The sequence below is a fragment of the Thermobia domestica genome, chromosome 3 (assembly GCF_964235325.1).
Source record: "Thermobia domestica chromosome 3, izTheDome1.hap1.1, whole genome shotgun sequence".
NCBI classification, from domain to species: domain Eukaryota; kingdom Metazoa; phylum Arthropoda; class Insecta; order Zygentoma; family Lepismatidae; genus Thermobia; species Thermobia domestica.
In genome coordinates, this window is record NC_137456.1 from 189,319,112 (window position 1) to 189,342,858 (window position 23,747).

Sequence of the window (23,747 nt, forward strand, 5' to 3'; positions counted from 1 at the left end):
ATCTACTTGAACAATAAACTGATTTCATTTCCGTCACATAATCATCCATATCGTTCGTACCTGGAAAAACTGCTCAATTATAGTGATGGAGCTAAAAATACACATTTACAAACAGCAATGTGGTATCAAGATACGGCTGGTCATATGAACGCAACCACAAGTGAGAACAAAGGATTTCAACAACGCTATGAACTGACAAAACAAAGTATGACATTCGATATGATTGGACATCTTCATTGTGACATTTTTAATCAAGATAAATTTTTAATTCATGGAGTGGAATTACGTGTGAAACTTATTCCTGCAAAACCAAACTTTTGTCTCATGGCCGGTGAAAGTGGTGTCAATGCAAAAATCAATATTCTAGATGCATCGTTGCAGGTGAAAAAAGTCAGCATCAGCCCTAGTGTCAAATTGGCACACAATAAAATTTTACAATCTACACCGGCAAAGTATCCTCTGACAAGGGTTCAAATGAAATCATTTACCATCCCGAAGGATATACAATCCAAAACTATTGATAACCTGTTTATGGGAACATTGCCAAATCGTATTATTGTAGGATTTACATCGAATGAAGCATCCAGTGGAACTATTACCACCAATCCATTTGAATTTCAACATCTAAACATTAATTTCTTTACATTGTACGTGGATGGAAAAGCTGTACCTTCAAAACCATTGCAACCCAACTTTGAAGAAAATCTCTACATTTCATCGTACCACACATTGTTCTCAGGCTCTGGCATACATTTTACCAATACTGGAAATACAATTTCAAGAGCCGACTACAAGAATGGATATACACTGTTTGTATTTGACCTAACTCCCGATTCTTCTGCTGGAGATTGTCACTATTGGAATTTACAACGACATGGCGCCATCCGATTGGAAGTTCATTTCCAAGAGAAATTAGCAGCACCTGCAAACTGTATTGTGTATGGAGAGTTTTCCTCACTCCTAGAGATAGACCACCAGCGCAACATTATCCTGGACTTTTAAATTACAAGGTACGTATACGTTATGTATCATTTCCATTCACGATGTTGAATACATTACAATTAGCTAGTGCTTTACACGGTAGTCCATTATTCAGAAATCATTTTACCGGGGTATTTGCAAGCGATGAGTTGCCCTCACGGATTTCTCTTCCTCTGGCAATCATTGTAAATACAGATCCATCCACAAAACTAGGAAGTCATTGGATTGCAATTTATATTGATCATCGCGGTGTTGGAGAATATTTTGACAGCTATGGCCTTCCTCCTTATGTACCACAACATGTTGCATTCTTAAAACTTCATTGTATATACTATAAATATAATAATAGCCAAATGCAAAGTCTTGGTTCATCCGTATGTGGCTATTATGCTTATTTTTATTTGTGCTGTAAAGCCCAAGGAAAATCTCTGCGTGAAATTCAATATTTGTTCACAACAGTACCCACGGTTAATGATCGTAGACTGCTGCAATATACCTTCCAGGTAATTTTATCATATTTATCATTGTAAGTGTATTTGTTTAATCATCATCTATTTCTATACTAATCATCTTTTTCCTCGTTCTTTTTTACAGAATTCACAATACGAAGCTTTGCAAACGGGTGCTATGCTGCAAAACATGGAAACAAATCATCGCAATCAAGAAGAGGAGGCGGTCTAATGAAGAAACCCAGCTCAATATACAAACATTGTCAATAAGAAAGAAAAAGAAGAAACCAGAAAAATGAATAAAATACAATTTATGCTTATTTATGTGTTTTTATTGTCCATTCCATATACAACGTTATCAGATTCTCCTAAAGAACTGTGCGATATAAGACGAGAACCCTGTAGACGAGTTTCCACCTAATTCCTAGAGAACATTGACCAGGGACCTCGTCGCGCATTAAAACCAAATCATCGATCACGTGACCGTACTACACCCGAAGGGTCCTACCAAATTGAAAGGGGATACCCATCCATACCTTATAACCTTAATTGAGTCAGTAACCGAACACGTGGTTGTACTAAACAAATTTGGTAATAGGACCACCGAAACATATTGAGGTCCTGTACTATGCTTCAATTGGACAATTTCAGTGGACCCCCATTGCCAAAATTTAAGAAGGGTGCCCATGTCTTATGATAAGAAATGAACCCCTGTAATCATAGAATCTCATCAAAGGGGATAAAATGGACCAAAAAAACAAACACGTGGTACAACGTTTATATTTTGGCAATTTTTGTACCCCTAAAAGGGAACGATGTGGACCATCCAAATTTATCATGATACATATTGAGGTCCTGTACTATAATACCAAATGTTGAAATTGGGCAATTTCCAAAATTTAAGGGGTGGACCAAGGTACCCCTCCCGGGGTGCACCAATGTACCCATGTCTTATAATAGATAATGGACCCCTATACATGACCATATAATCATATAAGGTAATAGGACCTCATCCAAGGGAATAAAATGAGCCAAAAAACCAAACATGTGGTTGTACTAAAATTTGGCAATTTTGTACCCCTAAAAGGGAACAAGGTGGACCACCCAAATTTATCATAATACATGTTAGGGTCCAATACTATAATACCCAATGTTGAAATTGGGCAATTTCCAAAATTTAAGGGGTGGGCCATGGTACCCCTCCCGGGGTGCATTAATATACCCATGTCTTATGAAAGGTAATGGACCCCTATACATGACCATATAACCATATAAGGTAATAACATCTCATCAAAGGGGATAAATTGAGCCAAAAACCAAACACGTGGTACAACGTATTGCTTACGTTTATATTTTGGCAATTTGGTACCCCTAAAAGGAAACGAGGTGGACCATCCAAATTTATCATAATACATATTAGGGTCCTGTACTATAATACCAAATGTTGAAATTGGGCAATTTCCAAAATTGAAGGGGTGTGCCAAGGTACCCCTCCCAAATTTCTCAAGGGGTGCACAAATATACCCATGTCTTATGAAAGGTAATGAACCCCTATACATGACCATATAACCATATAAGGTAATAACATCTCATCAAAGGGGATAAATTGAGCCAAAAACCAAACACGTGGTACAACGTATTGCTTACGTTTATATTTTGGCAATTTGGTACCCCTAAAAGGAAACGAGGTGGACCATCCAAATTTATCATAATACATATTAGGGTCCTGTACTATAATACCAAATGTTGAAATTGGGCAATTTCCAAAATTGAAGGGAAGGGCCAAGGTACCCCTCCCAAATTTCTCAAGGGGTGCACAAATATACCCATGTCTTATGAAAGGTAATGAACCCCTGTATACGCCCATATAACTATATAAGGTAATAACACCTCATCAAAGGGGATAAATTAGGTCAAAAACCCCCGAAATTTCAATTTTTGGCAATTTTTTACCCATGAAAGGGAACGACATAGACACCCAATACTGTTAGAGGTACATACTATGGTCCTAGGCTACCATACCAAATTTTTAGATTTGGCAATTTCCAAAATTTAAGGGGGGTGGTCCTATGTACCCCTGCCAAAATTTAAGGGGTGGGCCAAGGTACCCCTGCCAAAATTTAGAGGGGGTGGTCCTAGGTACCCCTAGGTCATTGACCCCGGGCCAAGGTCATTGACCTTTGACCTTTGAGCCATTAAGCCATACGTCGGGGACTACTACTACATTGAATAATTGTTTATTAATATAACAATTAGCCTCCTTAGATACACGGCACATCCAGGATTGAACGATATAACAACAATAAATCTATACTATAAAATTGAAAGTCACTATTTTTGTGACTTCTAATCTCTTGAACCAGCCGACCGATCTCGATCAGATTTTTAACATAGATGAGGTTTGGACCTGGAAGTGTTTTCATTTCACTTTCACGGTAAAACTTAGGGGAGGGGAGAATGGGGAGTTACAAAATATTCAATAAAACTTAATAACTCTCGAACCAAACGACCAATCTGGATCAAATTTTTAACATAGATGAGGTTCAAGCCTGGAATATTATCTGTCAGTTCACTTTGATGGAGCAACGTAGGAAAGAACGAGGAGCGGGATATCTACAAAAATCAATATAAATAAAAATAAAAGTGACTAAGTTTGTGACTTAATAACTCTTGAACCGATCTCAATCATTTTTTAACATGTATGAGGTTCGGTCCTGGAAAGTTTTTTAGAGTTTGTTTCACTTTGATGGTAGAACCTAGGGAAGGAGGAAGGGAGGTTGGTGATATATATAAATAAAACTTAACTTTTGAAGCACCCGACCTATCTTGTTCAAATTTTCAACATAGATGAAACTCAAGCCCGGAGCGATTTTTATAATTTTACTTTGACAGTGTAACGTAGGAGAGGGGCAGGAGGGAGATATATGTAAAAAAAATAAAATATAAGTGTTGTCTTTATGATTTTATCACTCTTGAACCAGCCAATCGATCTCAATCAAATTTTCAACATAGATGAGGTTCGGACTTTGTTTTCCTTTTATCAAAGCACTTTGACGGTAGAACTTAGGGTAGAAGGAGGGGATGGAAAATGTACAAAAATAAATAAAATTTAATAACTCTTAAACCACCCGACCGAACTCAATCTCATATCAGTTTGACGGTGCAGTTTAGGGGAGGGGGAATAAAAGATATTTAGAAATGATCAAAAATGACCGATATTAAATTGGAGTCTATAGTTTTGGGGGTCGCTGAGATAAACAGTGACAGTTCCGATGCTATTTAAATCCAAATTCAGACCCGTAGCTTGGCGGAGGGAAGGGAAGATATATATATATAAACGATCGATAATGACAAATATTATTGTCGAGCCCATAGTTTTCCAGTTTGCTGAGTCGAATACTGACACTTCCGATACCGTTTACGACCAAATTCAGCCTCGTACTGACACTTCTATAGTTTTGGGGGAAAGAGAGATACATAATTATGATCAAAAATGACCAAATATTAGTGTCGAATCCGTAGTTTTTGGTGTCGCTAATGTGAACATTGATACTTCCGATCCCGTGTAAATGCAAATTCAGCACCGCGACTTGGGAGAGGAACGAGATATATAAAAATTATCGAAAATTACCATTATCAGTGTCGAATTCATGGTTTTCGAGGTCATTGAGATGAAGAATGACATTTCCGATTCCGTACCTCGCAACATGGGAGAGAATGAGATATATAAGTTTATTGAAAATGATCGATATTAGTGTCGAATCCATAGTCTTTGGGGTCTTTGAGACGAACAGTGACACTTCTGATGCCGTTTTTAATTCAAATTCAGCCCGGCAACTTGGGGAGGAGGAGGGGAGAGAAATATAAAAGTAATCGAAAATGACCGATATCAGAGAGCGCTTTACTAATAGTAAAAAGTGACTGACTAACGAAATATATTATCATTTTTTTAAAAACTTTAACCCAACGAAGAGGGTATTTGATGCTAGTAATCCATATTCACAAGTGAGACTTAAAATAACTTGGAGTTTGATGCCATTATTTTGTATTTCCAATACAGTTCAAAAGTATTTATATAAATTGAGTTTACACAAAAGACATAGACAGTTGAATCGTTTTCAGTTTTCACTCAAATTATTCTAAAATATTAAGAGGTTTGATTATAATAATTATTATTTTAATTTTGCTCTCTCTCTCTTTTTGTCAATATTCCTAAATATTTCATCATCATAATAATAGCTATTCTGTCATTATTGGCAGGTTACTTGCTGCAACTGAGAAGCTTCTACGTTCGGTGGTCCACAACTAGTCTCTTCGTCTTGATGTAGCAATTTTCTGTTTTAATAACTTCCTTCAACTAATGTCCTTCGTTCCCTCCCTGTCTTTCCTTCCACAATACCCTCCAGCATGTCCCTTATAATACAGCTCCTCCTCAGCCAATATCCTAACCAGTTCCTCTTCCTTCTCTTAATATATAAAATTCTTCTTTTTTCCCCTACTGCTAATTTTTTTTAACACCTTCTCATTCGTTATCCGTTTAACAGAGCGAATTCTCTCCTTTTTTATTCTATGCCCATGAATAGAAAGCCTGAATTTTTTTCGTCTGTTTTGCTTAATGTCAATGTTTCTGCCCCATAGAGTACATATTGGAATCAGCAAAACAAAATCTCAATATTTAATTGGAAGTTTGATTAATACAAGGATTAGCTAATCGTAGTCGAAAACGAAAAATCCTTTAGTGTAAAAATAATTTTGCAATTCATTGTATTTCAATAATCTGTGTCGTCTTGATTTTCTTTCATACGTCTGAGGGGTAGCCTTCCCAGTTTGGAAACCAGTGGAGTTTGATCTATTAAAAAAAAGATATATATATATATATATATATATATATATATATATATATATATATATATATATATATATATATATATAACAGATTACGAAACGTTGTGATTTAGGCATACCTTATAAGTAGTGAAGCGTGGCAATCATTAAAAAAGGAAATGTCATCACTTATGTTGTACACTATCATCATACTATCATCATATGTTGTACACTATCATCATATGTTGTACTTACACAAACTTAAACTACGTTACATTTAGAAACATGCATTGTATTTCCCTTACTACTGGGGCATTGTAGAGTTTATTATCCCTTATATCCATAGTAAAATTTACCTCTGAAAACCTTGCGATTTCTTAAATGCAAGACTTCCAAGACTTTTGCATGCAAGACCAAGACCAAGACCAAGACTGGGTGTGCAAGACCAAGACCAAGAGCAAGAGTAAAGGTTCCAGTGCAAGACCAAGGCCAAGACTAAATGTGCAAGACCAAGACCAAAACCAGACCACTCCGGTCTTGGTCTTGGTCTTCCATTTGTTCATCATTATCGGGAAACTATATACGAAGATAAAATATTGGTTATCTGGATCAATCCGTATTAACGAGAGTTTATACGAGTGTGATGTAGTATTCCTTCAGGGACAAAGGTTATTAACATATATATTTTTATCATATTACTATACAAGAGCAGTTATAATTCTTGATGTATTCACGGAAAACATATGGTGCCGTGAGTTGGCTTTCAGTGTAGCGTTGTATTTATCTACTGTCATCGGGCATAATAAAAGATAATCCAAGACCCAAATGTGAATATATTGTGTATAATAGTTTATAGTATACGATTTATCTTATATATTACTTTATCTTATATATTATTATTATACATTCCAGTGTAAATCCTATGCGTAATAGACGCTTCGACTTAAAAATAGACAAAAATTTAAGTGATTTTGTTTTTTCAGCATATAATGATTTAAAACTTCTAAATCTTTTTCAGCAGGAATCAAGGGTAATAAGCATCTATAAGAATGTCGTTAGACCTTTGAAGTTACAACAAATATTAATTTCATCACAATGCGTTAATTTTCACCACTTGTAATTTTACAAAATTATAAAAATCAATTAACGATACAAAATAACAATAAAAAATCCCGAACACTTCAAGTGGCTATTCATAATGTTAACATTAAAAGGTATATCTATCGCATTACAAATAATTTTCGAGTTATGCGTAATGGTAATAGGAACAATCAAGCTACAAATCGAAAGAATGCATATAATACGCCTAGTTTCCCACGTAGTGCCAATTTTCGCAATAAATTCATAGGTAACAGAAATATTCGAGATAATGTGTATTAAAATAATGAATTCCACAATATTTGAAATCCTAGTTAAGAACATCCCAGTAGTAATTTTAGCGTTAGTAGACATACCACAAGTAATAATGTACAGAGAAACCGTGTATGGCATATTATAAGAAATTCGAGACAAGAATGCGCTGTGCAATGTGACATAATCCCACAATTTAATATCAATATCTGATGTTAGGGAGCGCCTTCATTGGACCCGAAAGCGATTGCGAAATCGAATGCGAATTTCCCAGTACGTACACATAAATTGAAGGGCCCGACTAGTTCCGACCTGCGAATTGCGAAAACCGTATAGGATTGTTCTTCCGAATTCGTGCGAATGGAGAGTCATCTGCAGAGGAATTGAGCGCTACGTGAGAGAGGAAAGTTTGTTTTCGTGAAAGCAGCCGACGTTGGGAGGTGTGGAAATACAAAAATTAAAGTAAAAATAAAAAGTTTTAATAAACTGTGTCTTAATAAGATGTCTAGACGCTTTAATAAATTGTGTTTTTGATAAAGTTCCATTGCGGGACTAAGCTCATCCAGATTACCACACAAGACACATCGTGAACAAATTATGGGCAGATGTAAGCAAGGAACTTGGAGTGGAAGGTATGTATATTTTTCTTAGTTTTGCCTTCAATATATAAAGATTTAATGTGAAGTATGTAATAGAATGTTGCAGGAATCATTCTAAAATACTCGAAAAACTTTTCTTCTTGTTGCTCTAGCTGAGGCAATAAGTTAAATTCTCCCTCCTCATTTCTTGATAAAAATGTGTTATTTACCCACATTCGTCTTCTTCGTGCTCTCAGGACTTTAAGGTACAAATTTTCGAGCAAAAATATTTCACATTGAAGCTTTGAAAGAAACATTGCAACTTGATTCGCATTCGCAAAACTTCGGATCTAGTAGAGGCATTCATAGTTCGCATTCGCAGTCGCATTCGGAAGCAATGAAGGCGCGGCCTCAGATGTAGTTGGCGTCGAATGGATAAAATCTGCGTCAAGAACTTCTTTTCCCGATTACACGAATAATTGGATATTTACCCTTTAAAGATACCTTAAATCGATTAATTTACTATTTTGAAAATGAAACTGTTCTTAAGATTCTTAGCTGTGTTAATTTATAATATAGTAATGTGTTCAATACATAGTTATTATTATAATATGTTATATGATAATCAACAAATCGTTGAGCAGATTTTTCATTTTTGTATTTAACATTTGAAAAAATACACGAGTTTAAATCGTTACTAGATTATATGCTTAATGCGCACAAACGAAAATATCTGTTAACATAAATTCGTTATTATGTAGAACAATTACGAATATATTAATTAACACAGGAGAATCAATAATGGACCGATCAATATTTGTAATGTTTAACCCTTTTTGAAATGCGCCTTCATGTATATGAATATAAGAATATATGAATAAGAATAATTAAAGATAATATGAATAATAACATAAAATAATGAATAATTATAAAAATATAAATGATGAATTAAATATCAATATTTTGTAATTATATTTTTTTATATGAGAACCATTTGGAAAGTAAGCATACCGTATGTCCAACTGTTTAACAATGTTATTTCGGCCCAGAATTCTTTGTTAATTTTTAGGAAATCAACAAAATTAACAATTCCCGTTTGTTCAGAAGCCTCTTTATGTAACTATAATCTGTATAGATATGTAACTGTTGTCCGGTACCTAAGATACCATTTTCTTTTATGGCCCGATTTTTACATTTACGTTATTAACTTTTGTGGTCAGACAAATTTTTCTGGGCAGTTAAGATGCAATACGTAAAGGACGCTATTATGAATATATGTAGATTCAATTTAGAAAGAAGAATTATGTGAAAATTTAATATAAATGTTGAAAAGTATTCGAAGATACGTAAGTTTAAATCTATTTTATTCTCTGAGTTATCATTGAACATTCATGGAGTAAATTAAGTTTATTAATTCTATTTTGACTAACTTAGGGCTAATATGTAACTAACTGTCCAAAATAGTTCAATATTTGCCCTACGTTCGTCAAAATAGGATTATTGAACTGCTTAAGACGTATTTTAATGCTTCGGTACCGAACTATTGTCCATATCAACATTTACATATTTATACAGATTATCGTTACATACAGTGACTCACGAACAAATAGGAATTGTTAATTTGGTTGATTTCCTACAAATTAACAAATAATCTTGGACCGAAATAAGATTGTTAATACAGTTATACAGTTGGACATATATGCTTAATTTCCGAATGGCCCTTATTCCCATTATTTTATCATATATTTTGTAATGCTCTCATATATTTTGTAATTATATATATATTTCTGTATTCCTAGTTCTTCTTAGTAAAGATATTTGAGAGCAATTGTCTTCACTTCAAATTAAGCTGTTTGAGAACATGTAACACCATTTTAAATTAATAAGATGTTGCATAATAGCATACTTAAAATCATGGGTTTCAAAATTTGTACTTTCTGGAGAAAGGAGGGCTAAATATGCCATTGTATGAGGCGGCAAATTCCCTAGGGCCGGTGCTATTTTCTTGAAATATTCGCACTTCACGCACCTAAACCTATAGAGTTTATCGGTATATTTATAAATAACACTCTTCAATCCGTAATCAAACTTCTAGCACCGATCACACTCCTTGCTTAATGTGCTCTCACCAAAAAATACTTCATAGTAAGTTGAAAAGATCAAAACTCAGCCATAATAATTTGTTATCGATAGATTTGATAACCTTTTCTATTTCATTAATCTAGTAAGACTGCAAATAGTCCGGCTTGGTGTGTCATGCCTATGCCTCACTTCTTTCTTTCTCTGAGCTCGAAATAGATGTGTTTGCTGTGCAACGTAAGCGAACGGGTGTGAGAAGCAGTACTAATAGCCCTCTGCTTCTGAGCAGATACGTAGATTAAAGGAAAAACGTAGGCGTGGATTAAAGCTTATTTTCTTATTGTATTTCAGTTTTTATGAATATGAAAATCTTTTTTCTGGTCCTAAGAATACGAAAATCTTTCAGGTGTTCTACATCATCATCACCATCATAGGTTTTCTGCCAGTATAGGCAGGTTACTTGCTGGAACTAAGTAGCTTCCATGCTCCACGATATTCAACTAACCCCTTCGTGTTCACGTACCATTTCTCTGCTTTTTAGTGTCCGTCACCCCTCTCTCTCTCTTTCCTGTCACCTATTCTAGCACGTCCCTCATAATAATATTCCTTGTCTCTTTCTGTTTGCAGTTACATCTAAAATTTTATTTTCTTCCTCACGATTTATAACTAACTTTCGTTCGCTTCCCGCTCGAGACACCTAATTCACTCCATTCTTCTCCAGACCCATATTTCGATAGCTTTCAGTCCCTTTTATTGCTTCCTCCATACAGTACAATGCTTCACAGGAAGCATTTTATGAGTCTTTTTCTCAAATCTTTGTTCAAGGACTCTGAAAATAGACTTTTCTTCCTCCTAAATGTTTCTTTGCCATTCCTATTCTTCCTTTTATTTCACGTTCGCTCTTCCAATAATATTACTCAAGTATTACAAATTAGTCACCTGTTTTATTTTTAGGGCTCGTACTTTATATTTGACACCGACCGTTATGTTTCAATTACCATAGCCGCTGCCTTGCTAGCATTTATTTTCATTCCATAGTGATCACAGCCTTTTATCTAGTTTTTTTAAAATCATCATATTGACTTTCCCTCCAGATTCTGCAACAAACGCCACATTATTTGCATACCGTATACATCTGATCATTCTACCTCCTATCGAAATACCGTCATCATTATGTAGACTCTTTTTCACCTTCTCTTTTAGATTGATATTAAATAAGGTTGGCAAGAGACAACACCCTTGTCAAATTCTCCTTCCAATTGCACTCTCCTATCTCTTCTATATAATTTCTTTCCCTATTTCAATACTTATTTGTTGGTTCATACAACGTTTCTTATCAATATCTGATCTTTCCATTGCAACCGAACCTTATTTAGGAATCCAAACAATAATTCTCAATTCATATGATCAACGGCCTTTTCTAAAACAATAAACAGAACACACGGTTTTTCCCTTTCTCTAAAAACCTTTCACCTGTTGTCATTAACAAACTAAGTACATCTCATATGCCTTTACCTCCCCTGAACTCCTCCACTTTAATTGTTCCTCTACTCAACTTTCTGTTAATTATTCGACCCATATTTGCTACATGCGATATTAAATTATTTTGTAAGAAATGCAGAATAAAAGAAAGAAGAATTGGAATTGGATCCGGTGACAAAATGTTCTGCAAGTTTGTAGTTTTCACTTTACTCATTTACCCATCAGGCACGTAGCCAAGGGGTGGGTCCGGGGGGTCCGGACCCCCCCCTTCGGATCCAGAAATGAAAAATATTAAAGATGAATTAAACAAAAAGAAACGAGAAAAAGATGAATGAGCGTCAAAAATATAAAGATACAGCAAGGAGCAAGCGTTTGGTTACTCTTTCTTGTAAGGAGTTTGTGTAGAGGAAACGGGGGGGGGGGGTCAAGTTGAAAATGGACATTATTGTAACGAAACATTTCGAATTCCATCTATCTCCATGCTAATCCTATGGACTACAAATGACGATCGATAAGCTGGTTCAATAAGATAAACTCTCAGATAGAACTTAAGAAATGTCCAGAATCACCAATGAGGCATTTTGAATTTCGCGGCAACACTAATCCATTTTATAGAATGTTTTTACTACCGAAAGAGATCTCGTTGCTATCGTTGATGGCGTTAAAAGAAGATATGAAAAAGAAGAAGAAAGGAGACAAGTTGAACCGAGTTCGAATGACCATCGGAAGTCTATATCTTTTTCAATACTTTTTTATATTCTTTTACTCAAGATTTTTTCATAGCTTTTTATTAAAATTATTACTAACATATCCTCATTTTATTGCCCTAAAAACCAATATGGGTATGTTGCTAGTAAAATAGTTTAGATTGATTGATCTCCTGGTGTGTAACTACAGTATTTCATGTCCTCCCCCCTTATTACGAAATCCTGGCTAAACGAACGAATATATGTTACCAGTAAAATAGTTTAGAATGATTGAGCCCCTGGTATGATAACCACAGTTTCGTCACGGACCCCCCCTATTGCGAAATCCTGGCTACGTGCCTGTACCCATGGGGACTTTATTGAAAATGTTTCATACTTTATTCCATTAAGCTCTTACACCAGTAAGTAGTGTCTCGCTCGAGGCTCAAGAGATGGGTTTTTGTTTCTTAATTATGTTCCTAACCAAAACTTCATTGTTGAAGTTAATATATGTTTAACTTTCAATTTAAACACTAAATTTAAACCTATAGTTTCAATACTTTATTCCCTGTCCTTCCTCCTTTCCACCCACCTATTTCGTTTACTGGAAATTGTGAACTACCTTTCACTATTATAAAAATCCCTCTAAAGCATGATCGCTAGGATACACTTAATCGAACTTATTTTGTTTCTTGTTCATAATTTTATTATTTTTAATCTTGTTGGCAACATTTTCATACAGGATGTGCTTTCTGTCATCTCCACTTACTAATCACTCAACTATAACTAAAGGCGGAAAGAAAAATGCTAAAATGCTAAAAATCGTGACCTATACTGCACAGACAAAATTTTCTGCGCATAGGTGTACATTATCATAAAATAATTTCAATGATTTACATCAATAGTAACATTGTTTCATCTTTCGAAGATGTTTTGATATACAGAAACTCACTACCATACTTGCATTATAGTATTCGTGATGCAATGTGAAAATGCTCCTTGCAAATATTTGAGCGTCAATTAACTGGTGTACAGAAATGAGGTTCGGAGCTTAAATCTTTCCGAGAAAAATATATTTTATAAAAGTGAATATTTACATTACCATATCATTTGTAACTATTAAGTTGTACATATCATACTAAGATATGTATAAAAATATCTGAAAATGTTTTAACTTGAGAAGTTGAACCCCCTTGACGAATTTCTGAGTACACATCATCTTCAGTTAATTCACTTTTGAAATCGCGAATATTTATCATACGAAAATATTATTGCGCCAAGGTCGTTGATTCAAGCTCAAACTGGCTAAATACGCCTCCTTTTTCGTCAGAACTAATCCAACTAAATATTAATAATATAATATAAAAGGAAAATAATGTATTTCGAAACACGTTTATTTTGAAGGAAAATATCGGTCACAGACAGCTGAAATTTGTTGCTCGTCATTTATTGTTACTCTTTCTTCCTCATAAAATATGTAATTAAGTTTTCCTTTAAATTTCAGGTCAGCAATCAGATTATTTAAGCAGTAAAAGTTCAGCAAGCTTGCAACTCAGACTAAGAAACGCTGGTCTTTTGGATGATGTCATTCCCGAAGTTGACGAGCAATCCGCTGTTCACTCTGGACGTAACACATTGAACAAAGAATTCAGCGAGGAAGGAGTTTTCACAATGGATTTAGATCCAACGTACGAAAATATAAGGTCTCCAAATGGGTCATCAGGAACAAACACGATTTACGCTGAGTTAGTTTCAGTGAAAGGCGCACCAATAAATAAACAAATTTCTTTCGAGAAGAAAGAAGAAAGTGATGAAACAAGTTCTGATGATGATCTCAAACTTAAGCGGAATTTGAGACGTGGTAATAAACAAACATTGCCTTCACTTGCCACTTTACGAGCTAGCCAAGGCAGTGAAGGATGTGATGACTCTTCTTTTGGTAAATCAATAGTACCACCAGTATCACCAAGCAAAGGACAGCAAGAAAAAGTATGATACATGAAATTAATATTTTCCTAAAACTAAAATTATCTTTTATACACTAAACTGACAAATTCCTAATTTAAAGGATGAAAGTGTTTAATGACAATTTGTTTTACATTAATGAATGTTACTACTGCGATAAATTAAGATATGTCTTATTCCCAATATTAAGTTATATTTTATTATTGATATTATATTGTGTATATTGCTAAAATATTGTATAAAAATTTTCCAAATATATGTTCTCTTATTTCAAATTGGGAACAAGTTCATAAATAATAAAACAGTAAATTATGTCAATATAAGCAATTTAGAACTATAAATCAATAATATTTAACATCAAAATATTTGAAAAAGGCTAATATTTACCAAGAGTGGAGATGCATTTCCTTTTAAAATTTCAATCTCTCTAATTTCATTGTCTTGTATAGAAAAAGGGAGTCACCATGTAGATGCTTAGGCGTCTTCCTCTTATTTTCTAACTATTATACTATCAAGTAGTATAGATTTCCTACTCCCATTTACTGCATACTGAACAACAGATTTTAAGTTCATGGGGGATATTTCTTAGTTTTTATCTTAATCTCAGTGTATTAAGGTAGAATGAGCTAGATTGCTCAAATATTTATATCTTACGGTGGAAATTAAAAAAGGCAAAAGCAAGGTGAAAAAGATTATACCAACATTGGCATAATGTGTAGAGAATGAAAGCATACGTAAAATGGTTAGACGGCATCATTGGCAACGCCTTATACAGAACAATCGATAGCAGGCCAGAGGAAAAGTGCCAAAACTGATTAGGTCAGTGCTGACGAGTTCCAAACGTACGCTTAACTGATATCGACCACACGAAGTGAGCATGAGATTGAGTGAGTATGATGTCAAAATGCTGTGAATTTGAGGTCGACTTACCGTAATGTAAGAATGATGTCTGGTCGAGTGAGTGTAATGTTAGAATGATGATGTGAGGTATTAAATGAGAGCGATGAGACTTTCGGTGGAAGCATGAGACCAAGTGAGGGCGAAGTCGAAATTATATTGAGTGTGAGGTCGTACGGATGCCTAAAAGACGAATCGAGTCGTGATTTAAGACTGTCGACTCGAAAATATGTTCTTGTCTCAAATCTCTCGAAATTTGAGACGAGATGTCTCGAATTTCGATTCGAGACAAAATATACGAGGTAAAATGTATAATTAAAATTAAAATTAGGAAATTTGCATCATTCTGATTAACTTGGAGAATATTTAACAGGTTATAACAAGAAGCAATTCATACTTGATACCTCAGATAGTTTGTGACGCAACATTTTTCTTGCTTTTGAATTGTTCGACTTTGAGGTCACATATATTTTATATCTTTTGAAATTTTGATGCTTTGGTGATCATTTCTCTACACCCCTCTCCATTTTAAAACATTATTGAATTTAAAATTAATACTAACATTTCTTTTTCCATTTTATATTAATTTAATGAATACATGTCTTTTGAAAGTGCACATTTGTGTTGATTAGCCAGACATGAAAGAAGAAAATTATTGTTCTTAGATTTCTTGTTCAATGCTAGGGGATTGGCGACGAGGTTGGAAGTACATGCTTTGGCATCCCGTTTTGAGTACTTGAGTAGACATGTTCGCTTTTAACGATTTGTAGGTAAAGCGAGCAAAACCAAATCGTGTTTCCAGTTCATAATAATAATTAAACGACACATGTAGTTCGTATACATGTCGACTTTTCTAGACTTCCAAACTGTGCTACACATAAATATTGGATATATTACAAAACAGCTTTGTTCGTCTGTCCGCCTGTTGACAGGTATCAAAGTAAAAACAGTAAGAGATATGAAGATGATATTTTTTTCAATCAATTCAGAGTCTCAAGGAGAGGTTCCATCTCTTTCATTAACTCTCTATTCAAACCGAAAGTGGTTAAAATTAGTCATTTCCGGTTTCAACGTTTCTCGCCGTAAAATGAAAATGGGAATAGATATCGAGAAGCTGTTTTTTTGCAAACGATTCAGCGTCTCAAACGAATGTACCACGACTATCCTGAACAATCTGCCGAAACTGGAAGTGGTTTAAGCTTACCGAATATCGTTCACGGTTGACCGGGATTTTCGTAAGTAAATAATCGATGAATGTCCAGATCATGATGAAACTTGCGGGTGACGTGATGTATTTCTTCTCGAGTAACGAGCACCCGGCATGACATATTTGGCGTATGCGCAGCAGTTGGAGCGAACATTGTGGCAAGCAGTGTGTCTGTAGCTGTGAAGCAGCGGCGTGTAATCAAATTTCTTGTGAAGGAGAAAGTTAAATCAGCTGAGTTTTTCAGCAGATCGCAAGCACAGTATGGTGAACAAAGTCACGGACAAGAGTGTACGAGTGGTGTGAACAGTTTCGCGAAGGACGGGAGCTGGTGACAAATGAAGCGCATGGTCACATTCGCCAGACTGCATTCACACGAGTGAATATTGCACGTGTTGCGCAAATGATTACTGAGAACCGGCGAGTAACACATTGCGGGATATTGCTGCCGAAGTGAATATCAGTGTTGGGAGTGTTGAGACAATCATTCACGACCACTTACGCTTCCGCAGAAACTGCGCAAGGTAGGGTCCCATCCAGCTGACATTTGATCAGAAGTAGACACGCATGACAGTCTGTGAACAGCTTCTGATTCGGTTTCGAGCCAAAGGTGATGAATTGTTGCAATCCCCCAGCGATTATCATTTGTTTACACCCCTTAAAGACCATCTGGGAGGGAAGAAATTCACGACAGATGAAACACTGCGGAACAATGTCCTCGAGTGGCTACGACAACAACCAAGTTCTTTGTACGCCAAAGAAATCAGGGAGCTGCCACAACGATGGCAACGGTGCCTCGACTCGCACGGAGAATACTTTGAAAAGCTGACATAGTTTAGTGCTTCTTTGCTATCTGTTTCCTCTGAAGAAATGAAAGTCTCGGTCAACCTTAAACGACCTTTGTATTTTCGGTTTCAACACTGATTTCCACACACAGAAAACAGTATAAATATCGACATGTGGTTTTGAGCATTCTTTTCAGCGTCCGAAGAAAATGTTCCTTCTACTCCATTAACCCTCCATTCAAACCAGAAGTAGTTCAAGTTAGCATTTTTAGTTTTAACGTTTATGCCATATCACGAAAACCATAATAAATAGCGAAAAGCGGTTTTCTGCAAACAATTAAGCGTATGAAGGCAACGTACCATGACTATCCCAAACATTCTACTAAAACCTGAAGTGGTTGAAATTTGATACTACCTCCAGTTTCAATACTGAGTTTCATACAACAAAAACGGCAAACAATATCGAGATACGGTTGTCTGCAATTGATTCACTGTCTCAAGAATTGATTCCACATGTCCTGTTAACACTCTGTTCACACCGAATGTGGTTAAAATAGTCAATTTTCGGTTTCAATATTTATCTTCATAGAACAAAACGGTATTAGCGATAAATGGTTTCTGCGAACTATTCGAGCTGTCAAGGGAACATACCATCACAATCCACAACATTTTACCAAAATCGGGAATGATTGAAATTTATTACTACAGTAGGAAGGCAAGCTAAATCTGAAGAAAATTATGCAAATGAGCTTGATATATAGTTAAATTAAAGCCTCCTACGCTGTATTACGGGCTTTTAATATTGAGGTGTTGCCATAGGATGTCTTCAAATGGTTGAAACTATATGTAATTACCAGGGCTCGGATTTTGTTGACAAGTCAACTTTTTTCCTGCTACTCATAGAACAAGGCAAGTTCGAATAAAAACGTTATCCATCAACTCTAAGTTCTAAAAATATACTTTTTAGCGTAAACTTTTGGTCATTTTTGCCGTTTTGAAGTTTCAGGTCATTTTTTAATATTTTAGGGTAACTTTTAGGTCACTTTATGAACTTTTCATTCTCTTTCTTCTACGTAAGGAAATCTTAAAATGAACAGTACAGATTTGAAAAAAACGAAGTTTTTCTTGAAATGATCTCTCTTCCTGCTTATTGACTATTAGGGTGGGAAACCTGCATTCGCAACAAGCTAATGAACACTAAGCTGTAGCTGGCTGACGAGGGATGGAGTTTGTTGATGGCCAAAGCAGATGGTTTGGGTTGTTTACCACAAAGGATGTTATCACGTAAATAACTATAAATAGTGTAGCGTCGCGAGAACCCGTAGGGGGCGAGCTCAAGCGAAACCACCGGTAGGACTTTTCGGATAACATTCTGAACTTAATAAGGCTACTTCTATCCTTGCGAAAAGACAAAAGCTCGTCAAATAGTCGCTTCCTCAATCTCACAAAATATTACGAGGTTCCAGGGACGGTGCCAAGCAATAAACACGATCAATACACATAAATAATAGTTCTCTGGATCACACCGATAGCAGTGGTCTGAACAGGGAGCGGTGTGATTTATGATACTAAGGCTGAGGCTATGGCCTCAACACGAGAAGAGATCGTTCAATTTAAGAGAGGCGCAATGAATCATTAATCCGACAGAGGTTATATTACAATATTACAGAATGATACTTAGTATTTAACTGTCCGCCGTGATGGCAACTTAGACACATTAATAGTTAATTAAATACATAATAATAGCTATAATTAAGGTGGGGCCAACCTGGTGGCTACTAGAAACACTTCCAGGTTTAGTACATCAAAAGAGAGAGGGTTCAAACACATCCCGATATCAATGATGACATCACGAGGGACGGACTAAACAATAAAGTAAAAGTGCGCCTCGTTAGTATTGACAGGGTTCAAGCAAATGGGCAGTTACAGCAAGTAGATTAGTTGAACGACCAAACGATTAGAACCAATGATCATTTTAATTCAATTAAGTAATTTACTAGGGCTTAAGAATATTGAGTTATGTACTAAGTATTAAGCCAATTGAGGAAACGACTCCCCTTGATTGAATGAAGTACTACATTACAAATACCGTATTGAAAAGCCGCAAGGATAAGAAGAGGGTTCGTCGAGATGAACCAAGAATAAGGAACACATGATTTACACTAAGAGGCACTTTCCTACCAAAGCCCTCTTACACTATGCACTGGCGACACACAACACTACTGCAAATCAAATTACACAACTTAATCACAGATGACGTAATTAACTCACTCACTAAAGTAATCTCTTGAAGTTGGCAAACTAGGAGCGGAAGTTGATAGCCCGAGCGGATTGGTTGAAAAGATGGTAGTTCTTACCTGTAGGTGAATGCACAGTAGAGATCGGCAACAGGCGTCTCAATCGGGACAGGAGCTTGACGTACCGGACCCAATGGTAGTCCCTTGAAGGGGGAACGGGAGTCCCCAGAAACTGACAGGAATAAAATCGAAACTACTTGTAGATTCACTCTCACGACGATCCAACGTAAGGTGACTTACCACTTAATCGCAGTGTGTGTTCTTAGCGGAAGCGTCTCTCTATAGCTAAGAGAGGTTGGGAGTTTCTGTGGTCTGTTATAGTAAGAATAATACGAAAGTGCTACGAGTGTGTTGCGATAGATTTATTATCAGAGAGTTCAGTTTATTTACAGACCATAATATCAAACATTAAAAAGGATCACGATAAGTTCACTAATTAAGATTAAATTTCAGGTTCCTACAGATCCATGATTTATATATATCGGCGTGGCGTTTTCGAGTGGGAGATATCAGGAAACCATTCCACGAAATGAGGGTGAAGTAATTAATTTAGTCTACAGAAGAATTCAAATATAGAGTAAGTGTACGATGACTCTGTGAGAGAACTAGTAAAGAAAAAGTACTTACTCACAGAACACAATATAAATTCCAAAAGGTTGGCGTGGAAACGATCATCACACCGTATACTTGACACAGCACTTTTAGTCTTTCAAAACATCAAGATACAGCAAACTTCTCTATGTTACACTCAGTCAAGAATACTTGATTACCACTAAAGAATTTTAATGTAACTCTGCAATGAGTGCAGAGGACGCCCCCCCACGAGGGGAAGAGAAAGCACGGACTATATGTTCATCGTGCTGTTCGGTGGTAATGAACCTCTCGAGAGATCATCCCCGAGGTTTTATGTGTCAAGCTTGAATGTCTCAATCTTACGCCAGATTGTGCAATCGTTAGAAAAAATTCTTTAGAATCTGGTTGGATGTAAATGATGTAATGGTTCGGAACACTTGTTGAACTCTGATTGGCTAGAGGTGATCTCATACTACTTATGATAGGCGCGCGACATTTCTGATATCTTATAGAGTTTCCAAAACGCACACACCTTCACAAAAGAAAAGAAAAAATACAGACATGGGTTCCAACTAAAACCAGTTTAGATTACACAACATTATACAAAAAAAAGGGTGAAGCAAACCTCTTACAAGTGCTCGGTTCAAAGGTCATTCTAGCAGCTGCGAAAGTATTAAGTCAGCGCTCAATATAGATTCTGGAGTAATATCGGAAGTAAGATTCTAAGAGGGTTTGGTAACCTTAATATCAGACTGATGATTCACCGTAAAACAGAGAAGTTGTTTCAAAAGGGGAAAAGAGAGAGAGAGAGAGAAAAAAGAATCTTATCGTGTCGTAGTTGGTCGTAAAAATTGGGAAGGGTGTCTGGAGCGGAGATGCGACAGACATCTCTGAATACCTATCGGTTTTAAGAGATAAAGTTGTTACTCTGGATTCGTAAAGGAAGAAGTTTGAGAATAAATCTGGATGATATTCACATAACAATTGATTTAAACAAATTCTCGTAAGTTATGGAGGGGAGAACTTGTCTTGGAGGTACAGGGTGCTTGCAAAAGCACCACAAAAAGTTTGGTCGAAATTTTAGCCACGACATTCGACGTTCCTTGGGAAAGAAATTTTATACTTAATGTTAGAATGTAGTTAACAAAATTTCGTTACAGAGTCATATTTGAATTGGAATAGAAGAAAAATTGTTGTACTGTGAGTTGGAAAATCTGTTAACTAATCTTAAACTTTATGCAGGGTTGGCAACACTAGCTTGAAATATTCAGTGATGTAAAAATAGTAAGAAATTGTTGAGGTTGGTTTGCAACACTGCGGAATATAAAATTATATAAGATTATGATCATGATTACAATTTAGAGTAAAACACTTACGTGACTAATACATATATAGATACGATGATAGGAATAACTTTTAAAACACTTATCTAAGCTCTAATATATATACACAAATTTATACTAGGAAAAAGATTTATAAAGGTCAGAGTGAACTCATAATATCACACTGACGATACACATATTATCAATATCAACTAAAAAGTAAACTATAGGTATATATATATGTAGTTGGACCCATCAATTACAAAACACATACACAGTAAAATTTAATTATTACTGACTACCTCAAATGACAACTATATATATTCAAATGGCTACAGTAACATAGTACCAAATATAGCAATGTTACAAGATTAATATCGAGTATGATTATAGTCTACACTTACTACCTACTACAATTGTTTAGATATAAAATCTCGATTGCGAGTGAATCACAAATTTAAGAAATTACTACGTGGCTCTACAAATGGTTATATACGTATAATACAAAGAATTCCTTAGTTGGTACGATTTGTTCCTACATATTTACAAAACTTAAACTTTGTCTACAAAGATATACAAAGAATAACAAGGCCAATACAACATGATTTCACATAACTACATTATACCTATTAAAACATTATAGCGAGGGATAACATAAATGACCTCAATTATGTACAGTGCACATGTAAAATAGTTTTTTTACTCAGTTTTTATAGTTATTATTATTATTATACGAGTTCCTATATATACAAAGGATATACATATGTGTAAAGGAAATGGATGACCCATACTAAATTAATATAATTATATTATTAAACCCAAGGAACATGCAATTATGCGATACAAACCAATTATAACCAACAATGAAGTATATATAGATAATAAGTATTTACACGCATTTTTTACTAATCTACAATCATTCACGATAGTTGTATTCTGAACCTATCTAGACATTCAAGGAACTGCACGTTTCCTGAACGAAATTCCACTACGTAAACATAGAATTACTGATTTAACAAAAGATTTGAGTGATTTCTGTATTATTAAAAGTACAAGAATCAATTACATAAAAATTCTAGAGATTATAAACACTACATAGAATCGCAAGACTACCGTACACAGAGTATAACTACATTAGTTAATGAAGTATTTAATTCATTTTTTTTATTTATCCATTATTATTATATGTAAATTTTCATTTTCTCTACGTTTTGTTTTGGATACATTAATTAAAAATTTACACATTATCACAGACTCCAAAATTGTCAAAACAAACCATTAAATATACGATAAGAAAGGGAGCCAGTTTGTTCTTATGTTCTTCTAGTCTTTACCAAAATTGGGTTACTGGGACTCCCTGAGGTCGAAAGGTTATCCACTACCGAATGGTAGTTGGAAACTGACACTCAGATGTTTTTTTTTTTTTTTTTTGGCTACTACACTCCACGCTGCGGTCAGGGTGGTGTGAAGAAAAAGAAATTATACGACAGCCCTGTCTGGGAAGAGTCTGTTTTTCTTTAAATAGTGAACGGCCAAAAGAAGAATTTCTATGTTTTCATAAAAGCTTTTTAAGGCTGAATTCTTTTAGCGCGAAATGGATAGGTTCGCATATATATATTCTTAAAACACTTTATAACATTCATACTTTAAACAATTAGAATTCAGTACGGAACAGCGTATGAATGTTTCAGAATGAACCCTTTTTAGATAACATTATATATAGAACATGACTAAATACAGGGTGTTCATAAACTAGATGGCAATTTTACAGTTACGTCTAGAAATACCTGAATTACAATATGACGCAAACGATCAATATACAAGATCAATTATTGTCTAAACTTTCAACATTTTCATTTAACATTACGCCAATTAATGCGTGGTTCAATATTATTGTTTAGTGACTACTGTTACGCAATTGAACAAGCGCTTAACAATAAACCTAATCAAATAAATCATCTCAATTTATAGAAGGAACTACCACAACTAATTAATCGATAAGAGAGGTAGAGTTACAATATAGAATTTTAAATCAACATATATTTAATTGTACAAATTCGCACAGATGTACTTCGCTTTTACGTCATTTTATTAACAAAAGAACCAATATAACTTAAGTACTGACGTTTAGAGATTAATAATGAATTTAAATATAGTTTCAGGCAATTATCTTGCTGCCTTACTATGATAACAACTACCTTTTACAGTAAAATATTGATATCATTCAATTGGTAGATCTTAATTTCAACCTGGATATTCACCAAAATTCATATTA

At 35.1% G+C, this 23,747-nt stretch overlaps 1 protein-coding gene across 1 annotated transcript in view; it reads left to right on the forward strand.

The window, feature by feature from the left end:
• LOC145681559 (bestrophin-4-like) overlaps positions 1-14,643 on the forward strand; it is a 1,326,494-nt gene extending 1,311,851 nt beyond the window's left edge. Inside the window, exon 10 of the mRNA XM_081753197.1 lies at positions 13,934-14,643. Coding sequence (XP_081609323.1) covers positions 13,934-14,424 — 491 coding nt within the window. The 3' untranslated portion in view covers positions 14,425-14,643. The remainder of the gene's footprint in view (positions 1-13,933) is intronic.
• The last annotated feature ends 9,104 nt before the right edge of the window (positions 14,644-23,747 follow it).